This window comes from Onychomys torridus, chromosome 3, assembly GCF_903995425.1.
Source record: "Onychomys torridus chromosome 3, mOncTor1.1, whole genome shotgun sequence".
Lineage (NCBI taxonomy): Eukaryota > Metazoa > Chordata > Mammalia > Rodentia > Cricetidae > Onychomys > Onychomys torridus.
This window is the reverse complement of record NC_050445.1, coordinates 107,595,514-107,611,286: the sequence shown is the minus strand read 5'-3', so window position 1 is coordinate 107,611,286 and position 15,773 is coordinate 107,595,514. Positions and strand designations below refer to the sequence as shown.

At 43.1% G+C, this 15,773-nt stretch overlaps 1 protein-coding gene across 1 annotated transcript; it reads right to left on the bottom strand.

Moving 5' to 3' along the window:
* Positions 1 to 11,812: 11,812 nt before the first annotated feature.
* On the bottom strand, positions 11,813 to 12,727 carry LOC118580782 (vomeronasal type-1 receptor 45-like). Its single transcript, XM_036182739.1, has one exon. It carries the CDS (start codon positions 12,725 to 12,727, stop codon positions 11,813 to 11,815), a length of 915 nt encoding a protein of 304 aa, XP_036038632.1.
* Between the last annotated feature and the right edge of the window lie 3,046 nt (positions 12,728 to 15,773).

Here is a 15,773-nt window from a genome sequence, read left to right as displayed (position 1 = left end):
GTTTCCTTCCAGTCTCTCTGTGTTCTGCTCCCTTGCTGCAGATCTAGTGCTCTTCATGTGGTTCTGCAGGGAGCACTGAGAAGTGGGAACTCTGAATCCAGACTGCTCCACATTCTACCCACAGTCTGCCATTTCCTCTGAGCATGATCCTGAGCACTCTGAGGCTGAGCCGCGGTCATCTCCTCTAGAACATATGGACAGTCGTGTGCCTGTGTCAGGGAAACCCTAGGTGTGAAAGAAGATGAAGTCTATGTGCCAACCATGGCAGTGTTTCCTGCACAGGGTGAGTTGTGGAAGTGTCTGCTGCTGGCTTTATTCTCATGAGGTTCCTTATGTTTGTGACTTGGGAAAGTGAATGCAGTTTTAAAAACAATTGATCAGCTCTGCCCTGCCTGAAACAGAAAAGATTAAATATGAAAGCAGTAAAGTTCAGCCCTTTTCCAGAGCATTCTGGTACCGTATTTGTCTTTTCTGTGAATACCATTTTGTAACTGCATCTGAGATATATGTTCATGTCACAGCGTAACAAAAGCCCCTGTGAGAAGCGTCCAGTTATCAGATACTGGCAGGAACATGGTCTGGGGTTTTTCTCCTCTGGCATGTGAAGATTAATAAACAGAAATAGAATTATAATTACAATAGATCCATGGCCATTCCCATTGTAGGGTTTTAAGGAAAGAAAACTTAATAAACCCATCCTAAAAGATGGGCTGCACAGGCATCTAGGATTCCGTACCTCTTTGAGGAAACAGTGATCTTTCTCAGACTCAGGAGGCCCAAGCTTCAGATGTACACCAGAAGATTTGATAAAGGATCTTCTGGAAGAGTCTTACTCATATGGTGCAAGCATTCACTTGAATTCAAATATCGTACTCCTGAATTATGTAGTAGTCATATGGCTCAATCAAACAGTAACTAGCATCTGAAATTCAAGGGTGTGTGCTGGTTTTATATTGTTTAGACCTCGGAACTTGTAAGATAGGAAGAAAAGCAGAAGTGTCCAAGGTCCTGAACACGCAGCACCTACTATGTATTCAGTGCAAAAGGCCTGCAGGGTGGCTCAGTGCGCAGATGGGCTGGCTGTTGATCGTGGCGATGTGAGTTTGATTCCCAGGATTTACATTCTGGAAGGGAAGAGCCAACTCCAAGGACCCCAAGAAGTGTGCTGTGGCCTGCATACCTCCTCCTCCCCCACAAAATAAATAAATGAAAGGAAAGGAAAGAAATCAGAGCAAAGGTAGATAGTTTAAACAATTAGAAACAGTATCTGGAGAGATGGCTGCATGGTTAAGAGCAATTGCTGCTTTTGCAGAGGATGCAGGTTCAATTCCCAGCACTCACACGGCAGCCCCAAACCACCTGTAACACCAGTTCCAAGGGATCCAAAAGCTGCTTCTGAGGTCCACAGGCATCAGGCATGTATGTAGTGAAAATACATATATGCATACAAAATACTTGTACATGTAATATAAAATAAATTGTTTAAAATAGAGATTTCCCAAATAAAATTCTATAGCAACCTTCGGAAAAGTTAAATTTTTATAAGATTAATAATTAATAATAATTAATAATAATAATAATAATAATAATAATAATGAGCTGGGCAGTGATGGCACAAGCCTTTAATCCCAGAACTCTGGAGGCATAGGCAGGTGTATCTCTGTGAGTTTAAGGTCAGCCTGGTCTACAGAATGAGTTCCAGGACAGGCTTCAAAGCTACATAAAGAAACCCTGTCTCGAAAACAACAACAACAACAATAATAATAATGTAAGGATTATAGCAATAATGGTACTAATTGAGTTTTAAATGAGTTTCACTGAATTATTCCCCTTGAATTGTCATTTTCTTTATATAACATATGGGTTTAATGGCTTAATCTCAGTCTCAGTAAGCAGAGATCAGAAACAAAATGAAACAAAATCTATGGGGGGGGGGGGCGTGAGGGAGAGAGAGAAAAGAAATCTTCAACCCTTCCACACAGCTCATTGCAAAACTCTGCAAACAGTACATTTTCTCCACTGGTAACCAGACAGTGACCCTATTATCTTCATGGGACTTTGCAAACCCTGATTTAGGAAAATGGGAAGGATCTCATAATACCACAACTTTAGTGGATGGGGCTTTGGAACCCTTGGAAAACCTTATTTGTCTGGAGGTGACCACCAGAGAAGCCTCCTTCATCCAGAAGACAGACCAAGAATGGGGCATGCCATCATGTCATCACAAGGACTACCTGGCCAGGAGAGACACAGACACTATTTCTGCATTCTTTCTCCCAATGTTGCACCATACTTGTATCAATCAGACATACAAATCAAATGCATGTGGTGTAAAGGTCTTTCAATTATATATGATGTAAAGAAATGTATATGATAACTTCTAGACTAATCATGGGGAGCCATTCTGGTGAAGATGCCTCAACAAACCACAGAAAAGGAATCCCCAGGACCGTCCCCTCCTAGGTGAGCCTTACCAGCTTACACCAGCCTAGCAGAGCTTAACCTTGGAAGTCAGGGGACAGGACAGAAATGCTCCACCACCAGCAGTATCATTTAAGACACCTTCTTCAATCAGACAAGGTAATGGTGGCTGCCCTGTCAGTGTCCTAGAATAAACTGTTTTATAGTGGACCCAAATCGCCTTTTGCACAATGAAAACACAGATTGATTCAGAGACACTTGACTTTCTGTATATAAGGAAATAAGTCACAGGGAAAGTGATATGGGTCTGGGAAATTGTCCCACATGAAGAATGTGTAAAGGTGAACAGACCAGTAAAACAGAATACTCAAGAAAGGAGAAATGACCAAAAGAAAACTGGGGCTCCCTCTGTTAGAGCCAGTTGTAGGGATGTCCCCTGAAAGATGAGAGAGTTAGCTTGCCCTGCACTGCAGAGTTCAAAAAGCCTTGACTGCAGGCACTGTGTCATCCTGAAGTTCCTGCAATCGGGGGAGAGCCTTGCAGTGCCTGACATCACCAAATGGACCTCAAACAAGTGACCAGTGCTCAGGACAGTGACTCAAACTTGTAAACTGGTTGGAAGTAGAGAGTGCAATGAAAGGAGAAAATCCCTCAGCAGATGTCACTGCAGGATGGGGTGCCTATGACCCAGTAGGTGCACTGATCCAGGGAGAAGCAGCTTGGAAGGACACATGTGTTTCCTCCCCAACATGGAATCAGCCTGCCCATCTCCTGGTGTTGAGAGGATGGGTAAAGAGCAGGGTCATGTCAGGACTGAATGGTACCTGTCTACTCTTACATTCACAAAACAGTGGACTTGTATTTGTCATCCTCAGACAGCTCACCTTTACCATGATGTCAACACTCTCATCCCCTCTGTGAGTTAATGTAAGATGGACAGATGGGTTTGGGATGGGAAACTGGCTCTTCCATCTGCAAGTGGGATTGCATGGGGTGGAACTGAGCAGTGTGTGCTGTTTTGTTTTGTTTTTCCTAATTCTATCTGGAAAACTAGAGAGATTCTAGGGAGATGGCTGGTGCATCAGAGAAGGAAAGCCATCACCAAGCAGATGTCAGCTCTGTGTCCAGAGAGGCCATAAAGTACAGGAACTGCAGGAATGCCATGGCAAATGCCTAGAGAATATCCGGGCTAAGAAATAAACACTAATTCTGAAAAGTATCTTGGGAATTAATCCCTGTCATCTTTTTCACTGAAATGAGTGTGGGTACTACTCTGGGCTCAGACTTGCAGCTAGGATGTTGACTAATATTTTCACTACACCTTGAAACAGCAGGAGAGGAAAGTACTTTTTGAAATACAGAAGCAGGAAGCTGCAGAGAATCCTCCTCTCTGATCCCACTGTCAGCCTGGAGATCCACAGCCTGTGGCAGACCCCGCTGGTCTTCAGCTCAGGAGGAAACAATGGCCAAGACCAGCTGTCTGCTGCACAGCTGTCTTTCTCTTCTCCTCTTAGTCTCTGTGTGTCAGCAGTAAGAAAGATGGTGTTCATGTCTGTCTGTTCTGATGATTTATGAAAAGCTCCAGACTGAGAAAATCTGAATGCTAAGCACAGAGCAGGACAGGGTGAGGCTTGACTAACATCTTGTACTCTTTTCTAAGCAAACTGAGAATCCAGCACTCCGCTGTCAGGGTGTTTGGAAGGGGCATTTCTCAGTGACTTGAACACAGGACAGATTAACAGACACAGATGTGGTTCCTCTCAAGCTCTTGGAATTTGGATCCTGGCTCTTTAGAAACCAAAAGGGGAAACCACCACTGTGTTCGTGGTATAGTTAATATCGAGTGTTCCAGCCACCAAGATCCCCTCCAAGGACATGTCTAACTGTGTAGTGCACATACAGTGAGACAAGAGCATTGGTATGTGATTTCTGAAAGTGAATCAGAATAAAATGACTTCAGGAGAAAATACTGGTGGGGACCTCCAAGTAATGTGACATTATCCTCTACTAGACAATGTTGACACAAGGAAGGACATTTCCTTCCAGACACCCTGGAATTCTTTTTAATCACTCAAAATATAGGAGTTACATAATAAATACTTCTATAACAATATATGTTTTAAATTAATAAAATATACTGTATATGAGGAACATTGGATATAATGAGTCATTTAATCCAGACAAACATGTAAATATAAAACATTGATGTCTCCAATGAAAAGTTAACTATTTTTAGGAGTTTCAGAAAATATCCTAAGAAGAAAACACCCTCGTCCGTGCAGCACACATTTCCTGTGCCGAGAGGCTGTCAGAGCTCAATGTCTCCTCTGCAGATGCTGACAACCTCCCTGAGCCCCACTGCTCCTCCTCCCACAGCCTGCCTGGGACCCAAGCACCTTCTGATCCTGCACGTGGGTGCAGAGCACTTACCCAGATGGATGTGGCAGGGGAGGACTGTGCCTGAAGAGATCCTGCACAGGCTTCTGGTATCCTAAACACCAAGATCCGCCCAGCCCTGTGATTTTCAGGGCCTGTGAATTCTATCCTTGACTGACCTGTGCTCCTAGAGGATCTCTGAGTGGTATCAGTGGCGGTTCTTAGGCAACATTCTCCACCCTGTGTCAGTCTGGATCCAAGGGAAGGAAACTACATCCTGAGCACCCAGGGGACAGATGGAAGCTGCCTCTGGAGCCTAAGCTGAAGAACTGGAGAAGTGAGGAAGCTGTGGCTCATTCTGCTTCTCTGATCTTCCAGCATTCACCCCAATACCTGGCTTCAGGCTTGATTTTATTAATAAGACCTTTTAAGATTCATGTTACAGAAGTCATTAACGCACCCCTGAAGCATGTTATTTTCATGGCTATTAAAGGTGACAAGGTCCCACTGGGGAACCTGGAAACATGACATCCCAGTGGAGCATCTTCCCAGCCTTTGATCTTACTCCCTGTGTCCTGGATAACAGCCATCTAGGGAGAGCTAAGCACAAACTTTATCTGAGCTTCCTTGCTGAGAGGGAGGAATCAAAAAGTTTATGTCATATAGACAACCCTAAGTTTTCTAATTTTTCTCCTTAGACTTAATTCAAACCAATTATATTCACTGTGATGCCTCTAATCTGGGGTGAGGACTCTTGGGCCTCCCATGACTTCCCATGGTTCCAAGGATGCTTTCCCTACACTGTGTGATAGGCAACCCTCTTCCTGGGTTGCCTACACTTCTCCCCCATGGAGCATGTATTAACATCAGGGATCGAGTTGGGAAATGGCTCACTGGATAAAATGATTATTATACATACGTGAAGTTCAGAGGTCAGATCCCCAACACAAAAGTAAAGATTGGGCATGTATGCACATGCCTGTAATCCAAGCACCAAGAGGAGAGGAACCTCAATGCCCCACCAGTCTAGTTAAAACAATGACTCTCAGATTCAGTGAGAGACCATGTCTCAACAAATGAGGTGGAGAGAAATAGATGGCACCTAAAATGACCTCTGGCCTCCACATGCACACAAGAGGGAGTCCCCAGGTACACGAGCACACACAGCCTACAGCTCTCTGTCACACATTTAGGGAAAGGAAGACCTGGAGAGGTAGACTCTCCTGCCTGTAATCCCACAGCAAGTCATAGCACTGGCATGTGTGTTCAGATCTCTCCAGCTTCTCCAAAGAGCAATTCTTGGCTCCTCCAAATAGTAGGTCTCACCTACAGATCCCCATCTCCAGAGTTTCCCAAGGACTGTATGGGGACAGAGGAACAGATGTAAATGGGTGATCTCTGTGCCACACCATGCCAGAGTGTAAGGCAGAAGTCTAGTCTGCTACAGGCAGAGAAGTGCTGGGTCCAGGATGAGGCTGGACTGTGGTGACGCCGTTGTCCCAGTAACAACAGGCTGTGGGCTTCCTCCTTCCTGGATGAGCCCTTCCTGATTACATGTGTTCAAAGGGTTGTTCAACAACTTACTCTCACTTCACATTCAAAAGCTTCCATTTAATCCTCCCTTCCTGACAATGGGCACTTGTCACCTTGATTTGAAGATCTCTGTCGCTTTCTCCTAGAGTTTCCAAACCTCCCAGGCCCATCCACAGGCAATGTACAGTTTTTGTCCTCAATTTCCTTTTCATTCCACCTAGGTTTGCAGTTCTCTCTGGAAGTTACTAATCATTCCATCTGTTGTGTCTGTATTAACATCAAACATTGAGAAGAGTTATATTAAAGTACTGTTTTCTGATTCTAACACCTATTTGAGGGTCTCCCTGAAATGACTGCTTTTCTTGACAAGGTCTCTGAGTATCCCAGATTGCTCCTGAACTAAATACTCCTGCCTCCTTCTCCTGGGTGCAGGCGGTGCACCATGTCTGCACAGGAGACTGAAACACAGTGCATATCAGTGCTCCACTCAGACAAAGCACAGCCTCTTCCTGTCTCCTCAGGGACTGGAGTCCATCTCAGGCATGGGTCAGCCTCAGCTGTGCTCCATCTTCCTGTGACACCAGCTCTGAGCTGTGCTCCACCTGCCTGTGATGCCAGCTCTGAGCTGTGCTCCATCTGCCTGTGACGCCAGCTCTGAGCTTTGCCTCTACTTCTTTATTTTTATTTACTTCTTTTAATATTTACTCACATCTTTAATTCTGAAACAGATTTCAGAAACCAGGGAACACTGGTGGGGCAGTGAAGTCCCCCCTTGGTGCTTGGATTACAAGCGTGTGCATACATGCCCAATCTCTACTTGGTGTTGGGGATCTGACCTCTGAACCTCACACATGTATAATAATTATTTTATCCAGTGAGCCATCTCCCAGTTCATGGAAATCACTCCATCTCCATTAACACCAAGGCACTGTCAAAGAGATCTGTGAGAGAGTACAGTGTGACTATTTATAGTGGAATATTAGTTTAAGGGGTGTTACTTTTGTTTATGTTTCATTTGTTTGACTCTATGAAGCTGTGTTACAGTGCCTGCCTAAAACACCTGATGGTCTAATAAAGAACTGAATGGTGGATAGCAAGGCAGGAGAAAGGAGAGGCAGGGCTGGCAGGCAGAGAGAATATATAGGAGAAATCTGGGAGGAGAGAAAGAGCAGTACCCAGAGAAGGAGGAAGACTCCAGGGGCTAGCCACCCAGCTATACAGCCAGCCATGGAGTAAGAGTAAGATTTACAGAAGTAAGAACAGGAAAAGCCCAGAAGCAAAAGAGAGACAGGATAATTTTAAGTTAAGAAAAGTTGGCTAGAAACAAGTCAAGCTAAGGCTGGGAATTTGTAATTAAGAATGAGCCAGGTGTCCAATTGTCAAGAAAGAGGAGGGACTGTAGGAGCGTGAATTGTTGAGACCAAGATTGGAGGAAGCACAGGGACAAATGGCCAGACGAATGGAAGCACATGAATTGTGAACCAAGGGCTGTGGAGCCCCCAGCTGGATCAGGCCCTCTGGATAAGTGAGACAATTGAATAGCTTGAACTGTTTGGGAGGCACCCAGACAGTGGGACCCGGGACCTGTCCTTGGTGCATGAGCTGGCTGTTTGGAACCTTGGGCTTACACAGGGACACTTTGCTCAGCCTGGAAGGAGGGAACTGGACCTGCCTGCACTGAATCCACCAGGTTTAAGTGAATCCCCAGGGGAGTCTTGGCCCTGGAGGAGATGGGAATGGAGGGGAGGGGATGGGGGTTAGGTGGGGATGGGGGTGGGAGGGGGGAGGATGGGGGAACCCATGGCTGATGTGTAAAATTAAAGCACAAATATAATAATAAAAAAAGGAAAGAAAAGAGCCTCTGTGTGTGATTTATTTGGGAGCTGGGTGGTGGGCCTCCAAAAGAGTAAAAACAACCAACAATAGCTATTATTGCTGCAGACAAAGCTGTGGTGGGAAATATCAGTTCCTGAGACAATAAAGCTGCTCTCTGGCTTTTGACTGAGCATAAAAACTACATTTCCCAATACCCTTTGCAGATCAGAGGAGGCATGAATGTTCTGGCCAATGCTAACTAGGCTAAGGCCAATTGGGCCTTGGGTTCTTTTTATTCCCTGGCCTCCAGCATCACTCTTAACATTTTAGTACTTTAGTGGTTAAGTCCCATTTCATTGTGTTGACATGTGACCTTTGTCAGGCAACACGACTCATTAAACATAGAGAAAGTACATGTAACCTAATCTTCCACCAGCTTGTCTCCTCCCATCACCCAATGTTTGAGTTGTCTCCTCAAGTAGATTCTAAAAATTGGTGATATACAAGTATAAACAGTAACTATTCCAGGTATAGAATGTGAATTTAGCATTGCCACATTTCTGTGAGTTGGTCTTTGAAAATACAGTACTGACACCTATGTGAAACACATGTGTGACAGAATTTGGTATTTAATTCCATGTTTAAAGTAAAAGCATATTTTAAGTCCATAGCTTTATGGCATTTGTTAATATCAAAGATTTTTATGTCTCATCTGTGCTTTACAGTTGTAGTTTTGCATTCACAGGAAACCTTATCCAGGAGCTCACAACACTGGAGCTGCCTATAAGGCTGAGTGCCAGAGCTGAGCAGCACATGGCACTGGCAGGATCTCCAGCAAGGGCTTCACTTTCCCAGGAGAGACTGAGGGCATCAGAAACTGGCTCCTTGGTGGTCTCTGGGTGTTTTTTGACATGGGTACAAGACCTGGAGATCAGAGGGCAGAGCTAGCCACTAGTTAACCATAGAGGCCAGGCAGTGGTGGAGCACACCTTTAATCCAGCACTTGGGAGGAGGAAGCAGGAAGATCAGGAGTTCAAGGCCACTCTGGGCTACATGGGATTGATCCAGTCTAAAGAGAAACAGTGCCAGGCAATGGAGGATCACACCTTTAATCCCAGCAATAGGGAAATGGAGACAGTAATATAAGGTGGGAGGAGACAGGAGCTCATCCCCTTTTCAGCCTGATCCTCATGGAGATAAGAGGTAACTGTGACTAGCTCCTTTACTTCTCTGATCTTTCACTGTTTACCCTGATATCTGACTCTGGGTTTTTATTATTAAGACCAATTCTTAATAATAATTCACACTACGCCTGTTATTCTGGTCCAGACTTTCCACTTGGTTTAAGGTTGGGTCTCTTGTCATCTCTATGGTGTGGCCAGGCTAGCTACAGTGGAGAGTCTAGGAATCCCCTCCCTTCTACCCATAAGAACTCTAGGATGGAAGATGCCCCGTGCCCTATTGGCTGGTGTTATGTGAATACTGGATATCTGAACTCAGGTCCTTGTTCTGCAGTGAATCCATTATCCACTGAACTTCACAGGGACTAAAGAGAATGCTGTGTTAGCTGCACGAAGATAATGTGTCTTTTATTATAAGGAAGCTCACAAAACATAAGAAGATGTCATTTGAACATTCTAGCCACACAATTGAGTGCTAGTGAGCACATACACATCATTATATCCTATAACTACACATATCTGCATGGGTTTACCCCTGAATTGAAATTACATCCATCAAGGAAAAAAATTCCATTTGTACTCTTTCTCAATCCTCCATAGTGACATTCATTGTATTTTGTCTCTCTGAGTCGCCCCTCTCTCAGGCAATCCACACAATACTTGTTTTCTCTCACTGTGTTATCTTACTTTGCACAGCAACATCATGGTTTGTCTAGGTTCCATTGTTGCAGGAAACAAGCAAAGGCTGAGACACCCAAGCTGAAGCCAGGATCGTTTATTCTATGGAAACAATAGGCCCACAGGACAGTGGTCCAAAGCTGAGCCCCAAGTTGATATAAGCAAAGCTTTTTATGTTCCCTGTGTCCCCTGCATAGCAATCTACAGTGACACACATTTGATTGGCTTATTAAGCTTCTGTAATAGAGTTTACTAAACTGCCTCATAAGCAGAAGTGTTTGCCCAAGCAACAGAACTTACCACAAGCCATTTAAAAAAGAGCAGATGGGGGAGTGGGGCATGGAGAGGGGAGAGAAGATTGGGTTTTACAAGAGATGTGGGGTGGAGTCTTGAACCCCAAGGGAGCTGATCAGTATGGTATGGCTATTTCTTGGGTTTTTGTTTTGTTTTGTTTTGTTTTTGTTTTTTTGTTTTTTGTTTTTTGTTTTTTGTTTTTTTAGCTGAGGATGGAACCCAGGGCCTTGTGCTTGCTAGGCAAGCACTCTACCACTGAGCTAAATCCCCAAACCTATTTCTTGTTTTTCATTCCTGTGCTGGAATGTCCTTGCACTTTAAGTATCCCAAAGCATAAAAAAGGTTATGTTTTGTTGTATGTTCTGATAACTCTAGACAGTTGTTTCCATCTCTGAGAATTTTAAATCCTGTTACTGTTAGCATTGCTGGACAAGTCATTGTGTAGTGTACCAGGCTTTTTCTTTTGGGCCACCAACTCTCTTCCAAATCACGACAAGGAGACATCTTATTAGTTTTGAATACTTGGCCTTAGCTTAGCTCTTTTCTGGCTAGCTATTTTAACTTAAATTAACCTGTTTCTCTTTATCTACCTTTTGCCTCAGGTCTTATTACCTTTCTTACCTCTATATATCTTACTTTTACTGCTTCTTGTGTCTGTCTGGCTTGAGGCTGCCTGGTTTCTTACCTAAGCACGTCCCTCATTCTCTCCTCTCTTCTCCTCTTGTTCTTCCTCTTGAGCTTAGGTTTTTCCTCCTATGTATTCCCTCTTCCTGACAGCCCAGACTATCCTTTCCCTGCCTAGCTATTGGCTGTTCAGCCTTTTATTAGACCAATTAGGGGCCTTAGTCAGGCAAGATGAAACAAATGCAACACCTCTTTTCATAATTAAACAAATGCAGCATAAACAAAAGTAACATGTCTTTGTCTAGTTAAAATAATATTCCACAACAGTATGGTTCCTTGCATATAGTTCTGTTTTGAAAGTTATGTGTGTAATTCCTTTTCTTTTGGATCATATGACTATTATTTTTAAAAAGGCTTTCTTATTTAATTTGTAAAAATAAATATAACAGAGGAAGTTTAAACACTGAAAATTGTTAGAAGTGGTTATATACTTAAAAGTAGTATGGGCTATCCTAGGCCATGATGTTTAAGAGCCACCTCATAGGACTCCCTTAAAGACTCATTTATATATATTTATATATATATATATATATATATATATATATATATGACTCATTTTATATATATTTTATATATATATATATATGACTCATTTTATATATATTTTATATATATACACATCCCTTATCATATCTCAAAGGGCATATGGTTAAATTTTCTGTCACATGTTTGCCACCACATGAGTTAAATAATTTTAAGAGAAAAAATACAACTTCACATTTTCATGTACAACAAAGCACATAGACACAATGCCATGATTGACAGTTCTAATGCCAGCACATTGGCTCTTCTTAAAGGAACTTGCCATTCAATGAATGTTCAAACATTTATCACCCTGTCACACATAGACTCAACAAGTTACCTATATGTTTTTCAGTGCTCATAAATACAAAAGGACTGACCATAGCATAGATATGGACCACAAAGAAATGGATATTGTAAAATGTTGGATCATTCTGAAACATAGTTCTTGAGCAAGAGATAATGCAATCAAAACAGTAAATCACCACAAAGAAGCTCACAAGCAGCAGGATGGTCCGGGTGGCCCTTTCCTCTGGAGATGCTCTTGGAGAAAGGCTGGTGCTGTGAAGATGCTGGGACTGCCTCTTGTGCCTGCACAGGAGGGTCATCATGTAGCAAGTCGAGAGGACCATGAGACTAATAAGAAAGGCTTCCCTGAGGGCCAGCAGTGTGGAAAAGGTGCTTTGCATCAGGTAACTCATGGGTAGAATAGAGCAGGATTCAGTGGCATACATAATGTTATTCAAGGTCAAATTGGGTGTGGCGATAATAGATATTAAGAGGTGACTGCTAATGAACATATAGAAGACACTCAGGAAAAGAAGGGCACATGGCATGTGAAAGGGAGATTTATGCTTGAACTTTGCCAAACAGGTGTTTCTGGGACTGAGGATGATAGCCTGGAGGACACTCAACAGGCTGGTGGTACAAAGGGAGAGACCTCTAAAATTTCTGTACAAGTAGATAAGGAATTTACATGTGATGTCATCCCATCCCCTGTGAGAAATAAAAATGTCGGTAGCTATGAATGCTGTGATCAGTAGCATCAGTAGGTGGATTAGGGCCAAGAGAGCAATGGGCAGGTCAGTGGGTTTGGGCCTGTGCCCAGAAGTGAACTTGAGGATGTGGAAGAGAAGAAGGATGCTGTTGGCTAAGATCCCAATGCCAATTTCAGAGAAAAAGGTGTTCCTTAAGTGGGGATTAGTGTGGAGTTCGTGGTTCATTTTATGTGGGAACAAACAGTGGCCGAGGAGGAAAGCAGATCAATGACTCATCCCTGATACAACCCCAGGAACCACTGCAGAGAGCTCAGCTGCCTCAGGGAAACATGCAGATGCCCACACACACTTACTGCACTGAAGATCTCAGTTCCACCTCACACTCCACAGACCATCCTCATGTCCTAATCTTCAGAGCCAAGGGTGGGTCTTGTGTCCCAGGGTGGCTGCATCAGTGTGTGAGCTCCTCCAACATTAAAAACTCCCTCCATCAGGCATGATGACTTTTCATATTTCACCTGGTTGGGTTTTACTGGAGCAGGAGCAGCTTCTTACTGGGTTTTTATCCACGGCATCTTGATTGTCAGGTACATTATAGTCAGAGTTTCACTATTTAGGGTGAGTTTGAATGAGGATGATTGTGTAATAGAAGAAACCAGCCCTTTGCACTGAAAGAGGTCTAGTGGGTCAGGCATGCATTTATCATGGTCAGGGCTGCCTTTACTCTATTTATTTCTTAATACATTTCTATGTCAAATGTTGGGAATTGTGAACTATGAATCAAAACATTTCACATTCCACCCATGATCAAGTTTCTTCTAAGTGTGACCTTGAACACTGGAGGCTGAGCTCCAGTCACCTCCTCTGGAACATATGGACAGTCACATTCCTGTGTCAGGCAGACACTAGGTGTGCAAGAACATGCTTTATACACACAAAACTTGACAGTGTTCCAGCACATAATGGTTTCTGTCAGTTTCAGCTGCTGGTTTTCTCATGCAGTTCCTTATGTTTATGTGCTAGGAGAGTTAATGTAGCTCACAGTGGCTGTTCAGCGCCAAACCTGCCTGAAACAGAAGATAAATGATAAATTACACAATAGTAGCACATTGGAGTGGAGTCCTTTCCAGAGACTCTGATGGACAATTCAGTCACTGAGCTCTGCTCTGTAACTGCATCTTCCCTGTTTCTAATCTCATTCCAGAGCCTCCTCCATGAGAAGGGCAAAGTGGGCAAATGTCAGCAGGAGTATATTCCATGTCCTTCTCCCTCAGCATGTGATGTCAGGGGGTAAATGGAACTGCAGTTATAACAGACTCACGGCTATCCTGTCCCATTTCAGGGAATTAGTTAAAGGAAAATGGTCCAACTCAGTCTTAAAAGATGGGCTCCATAGGAATCTAACATTCCATCTCTCCCTAACTGAGCAGTGATACTTCTTCAGACTCTGATACGCCAGTCCCATATTTATTTTAGGAAATATAGTACTTTGAATGAGAATGGCCCCCTTAGGCTCATATATGTGAATGCTTGGTTTCAGTTGGTGAAACTGTTTTGGAAGGATTAAGGAGTGTGGCCTTGTAGGAGAAAGTGTGCCACAAAGGGTGGGCTTTGAGATTTCAAAAGCCCACACCAGGCCCTCTCTCTCCTTTCCTCTTCCCTTCCCTCCCCTCCTCTGCCTCCTGCCTGTGGATCAGATGTATACTCTCAGCTACTGCTCCAGCACCATGCCTGCTTACCTGCCTCCACACTGCCCGCCATAGTGGTTATGGACTCACCCTCTGAAAGTGTAAGCAAGCCTTGAATTCAATGCTTTATTTTATAAGTTGCTTTGGCAATGGTGTCTCTTTACACCAATAGAACAGTAACTAGGATAGGTGTATGTGTTGTTGAATTTTCACATTTTCTTTAGTTAGACACCTTGTATACAGGACTTGTAATATTGTAAAGAAATTCCATTTACATAGTAAAAAAATTATCACTGGGTGTAAGGTAAAATTATCTGGATTTTTATGTTTGTTCGGGTTTTTTTTTGGGGGGGGGGGTTGCTGTTTTTTTGTTTTTTTGTTTTTTTTTTCCAGAACTGAGAACCAAACCCAGGGCCTTGCACTTGCTAGGCAAATGCTCTACCACTGAGCTAAATCCCCAACCCCTGTTTGTTTGTTTTTTGAGACAGGGTTTCTCTGTAGCTTTGGAGCCTGTCCTGGATCTCACTCTGTAGGCCAGGCTGGTTTGAAACTCACAGAGATCCACCTGGCTCTGCCTCCCAAGTGCTGGAATCAAAGGTGTGCACTGCCACCACCCGGCTTGGTGAAATTGTTTTATACTTATTTGAGTCATGTGACATTATAATGGAAGAAGATATTGTGGAGAGAAAAATGGGATAAAATTCACAACTACAGGGTACCATTTAAGGATTTAGACCTGAGGCAAATAATTGGTGAAAACATTTAACAAAGCAACTTTTCTGAAATAAAAACTCTATAGCATTGTTTAAAAGGATTAATTCTGTATAAGCATATGGACCATGTATTCTTAGATAGTAATAGAATGTTGATAAAAAAACAAGTGGTGCTTAATTATTCCCATTGAATTGTGAAGTTCTTTATAAAGTTTATGAGTTTGTTTTCCAAATCCCAGTCACAAGGATGAAAACACAGTAAGGAGGGAGAGGAAGAGGCAGTGTGACATTTTTCAGTGATCAGGAAAAATGGCAGTTTTCTACACTTTGAACAACTCAAACAATTGATATGTGTGTTGATAACCCAGGTGAACAAAGGAGAGATTAAGAGAGCTGCATTGTCTCCAAGCTTTATAGGATAGATGTTATCAGGAGCACATGCTCTTAATGCCATTTTGTGATCTGTGGGCACTGAGTAGCAGGTACATGTTTTATCTAGTTATTTCATGAAGGAAAACACACACTGTAGAGTTTGAAATAGTAGTTTGTATCACCTGCATTCTAGTACTGGCTAACTAAGAAGTAAAATAGCTCTAAAATGTTTTCTCTTATGTTGTTTCTAGAAATCTGCATTTTTCCTTAATTCCACTGAACTATCCAGAAAAGAAAAGAAAGGGAAGTTGGTCTTTATGAAGAAATCACATTGTGAGACTGCCCAGGCAGTGTGCTGTCAGCTCTGCAGAGCAGGGCATGGGCTGTTTTCAGCATCACTTCAGAAACTGTGGCTCTGCAAACCTAAAGCACTTAGGAAAGTCAGGCAGGTGCAGAGGCCATGAACCCTCAGTGATGTCCTCAACATCATGGCTTCAG

Excerpts from the sequence above, each read along its gene's own strand:
- LOC118580782 (XM_036182739.1), bottom strand. The coding sequence starts at position 12,727 with ATGAACCACGAACTCCACACTAATCCCCACTTAAGGAACACCTTTTTC.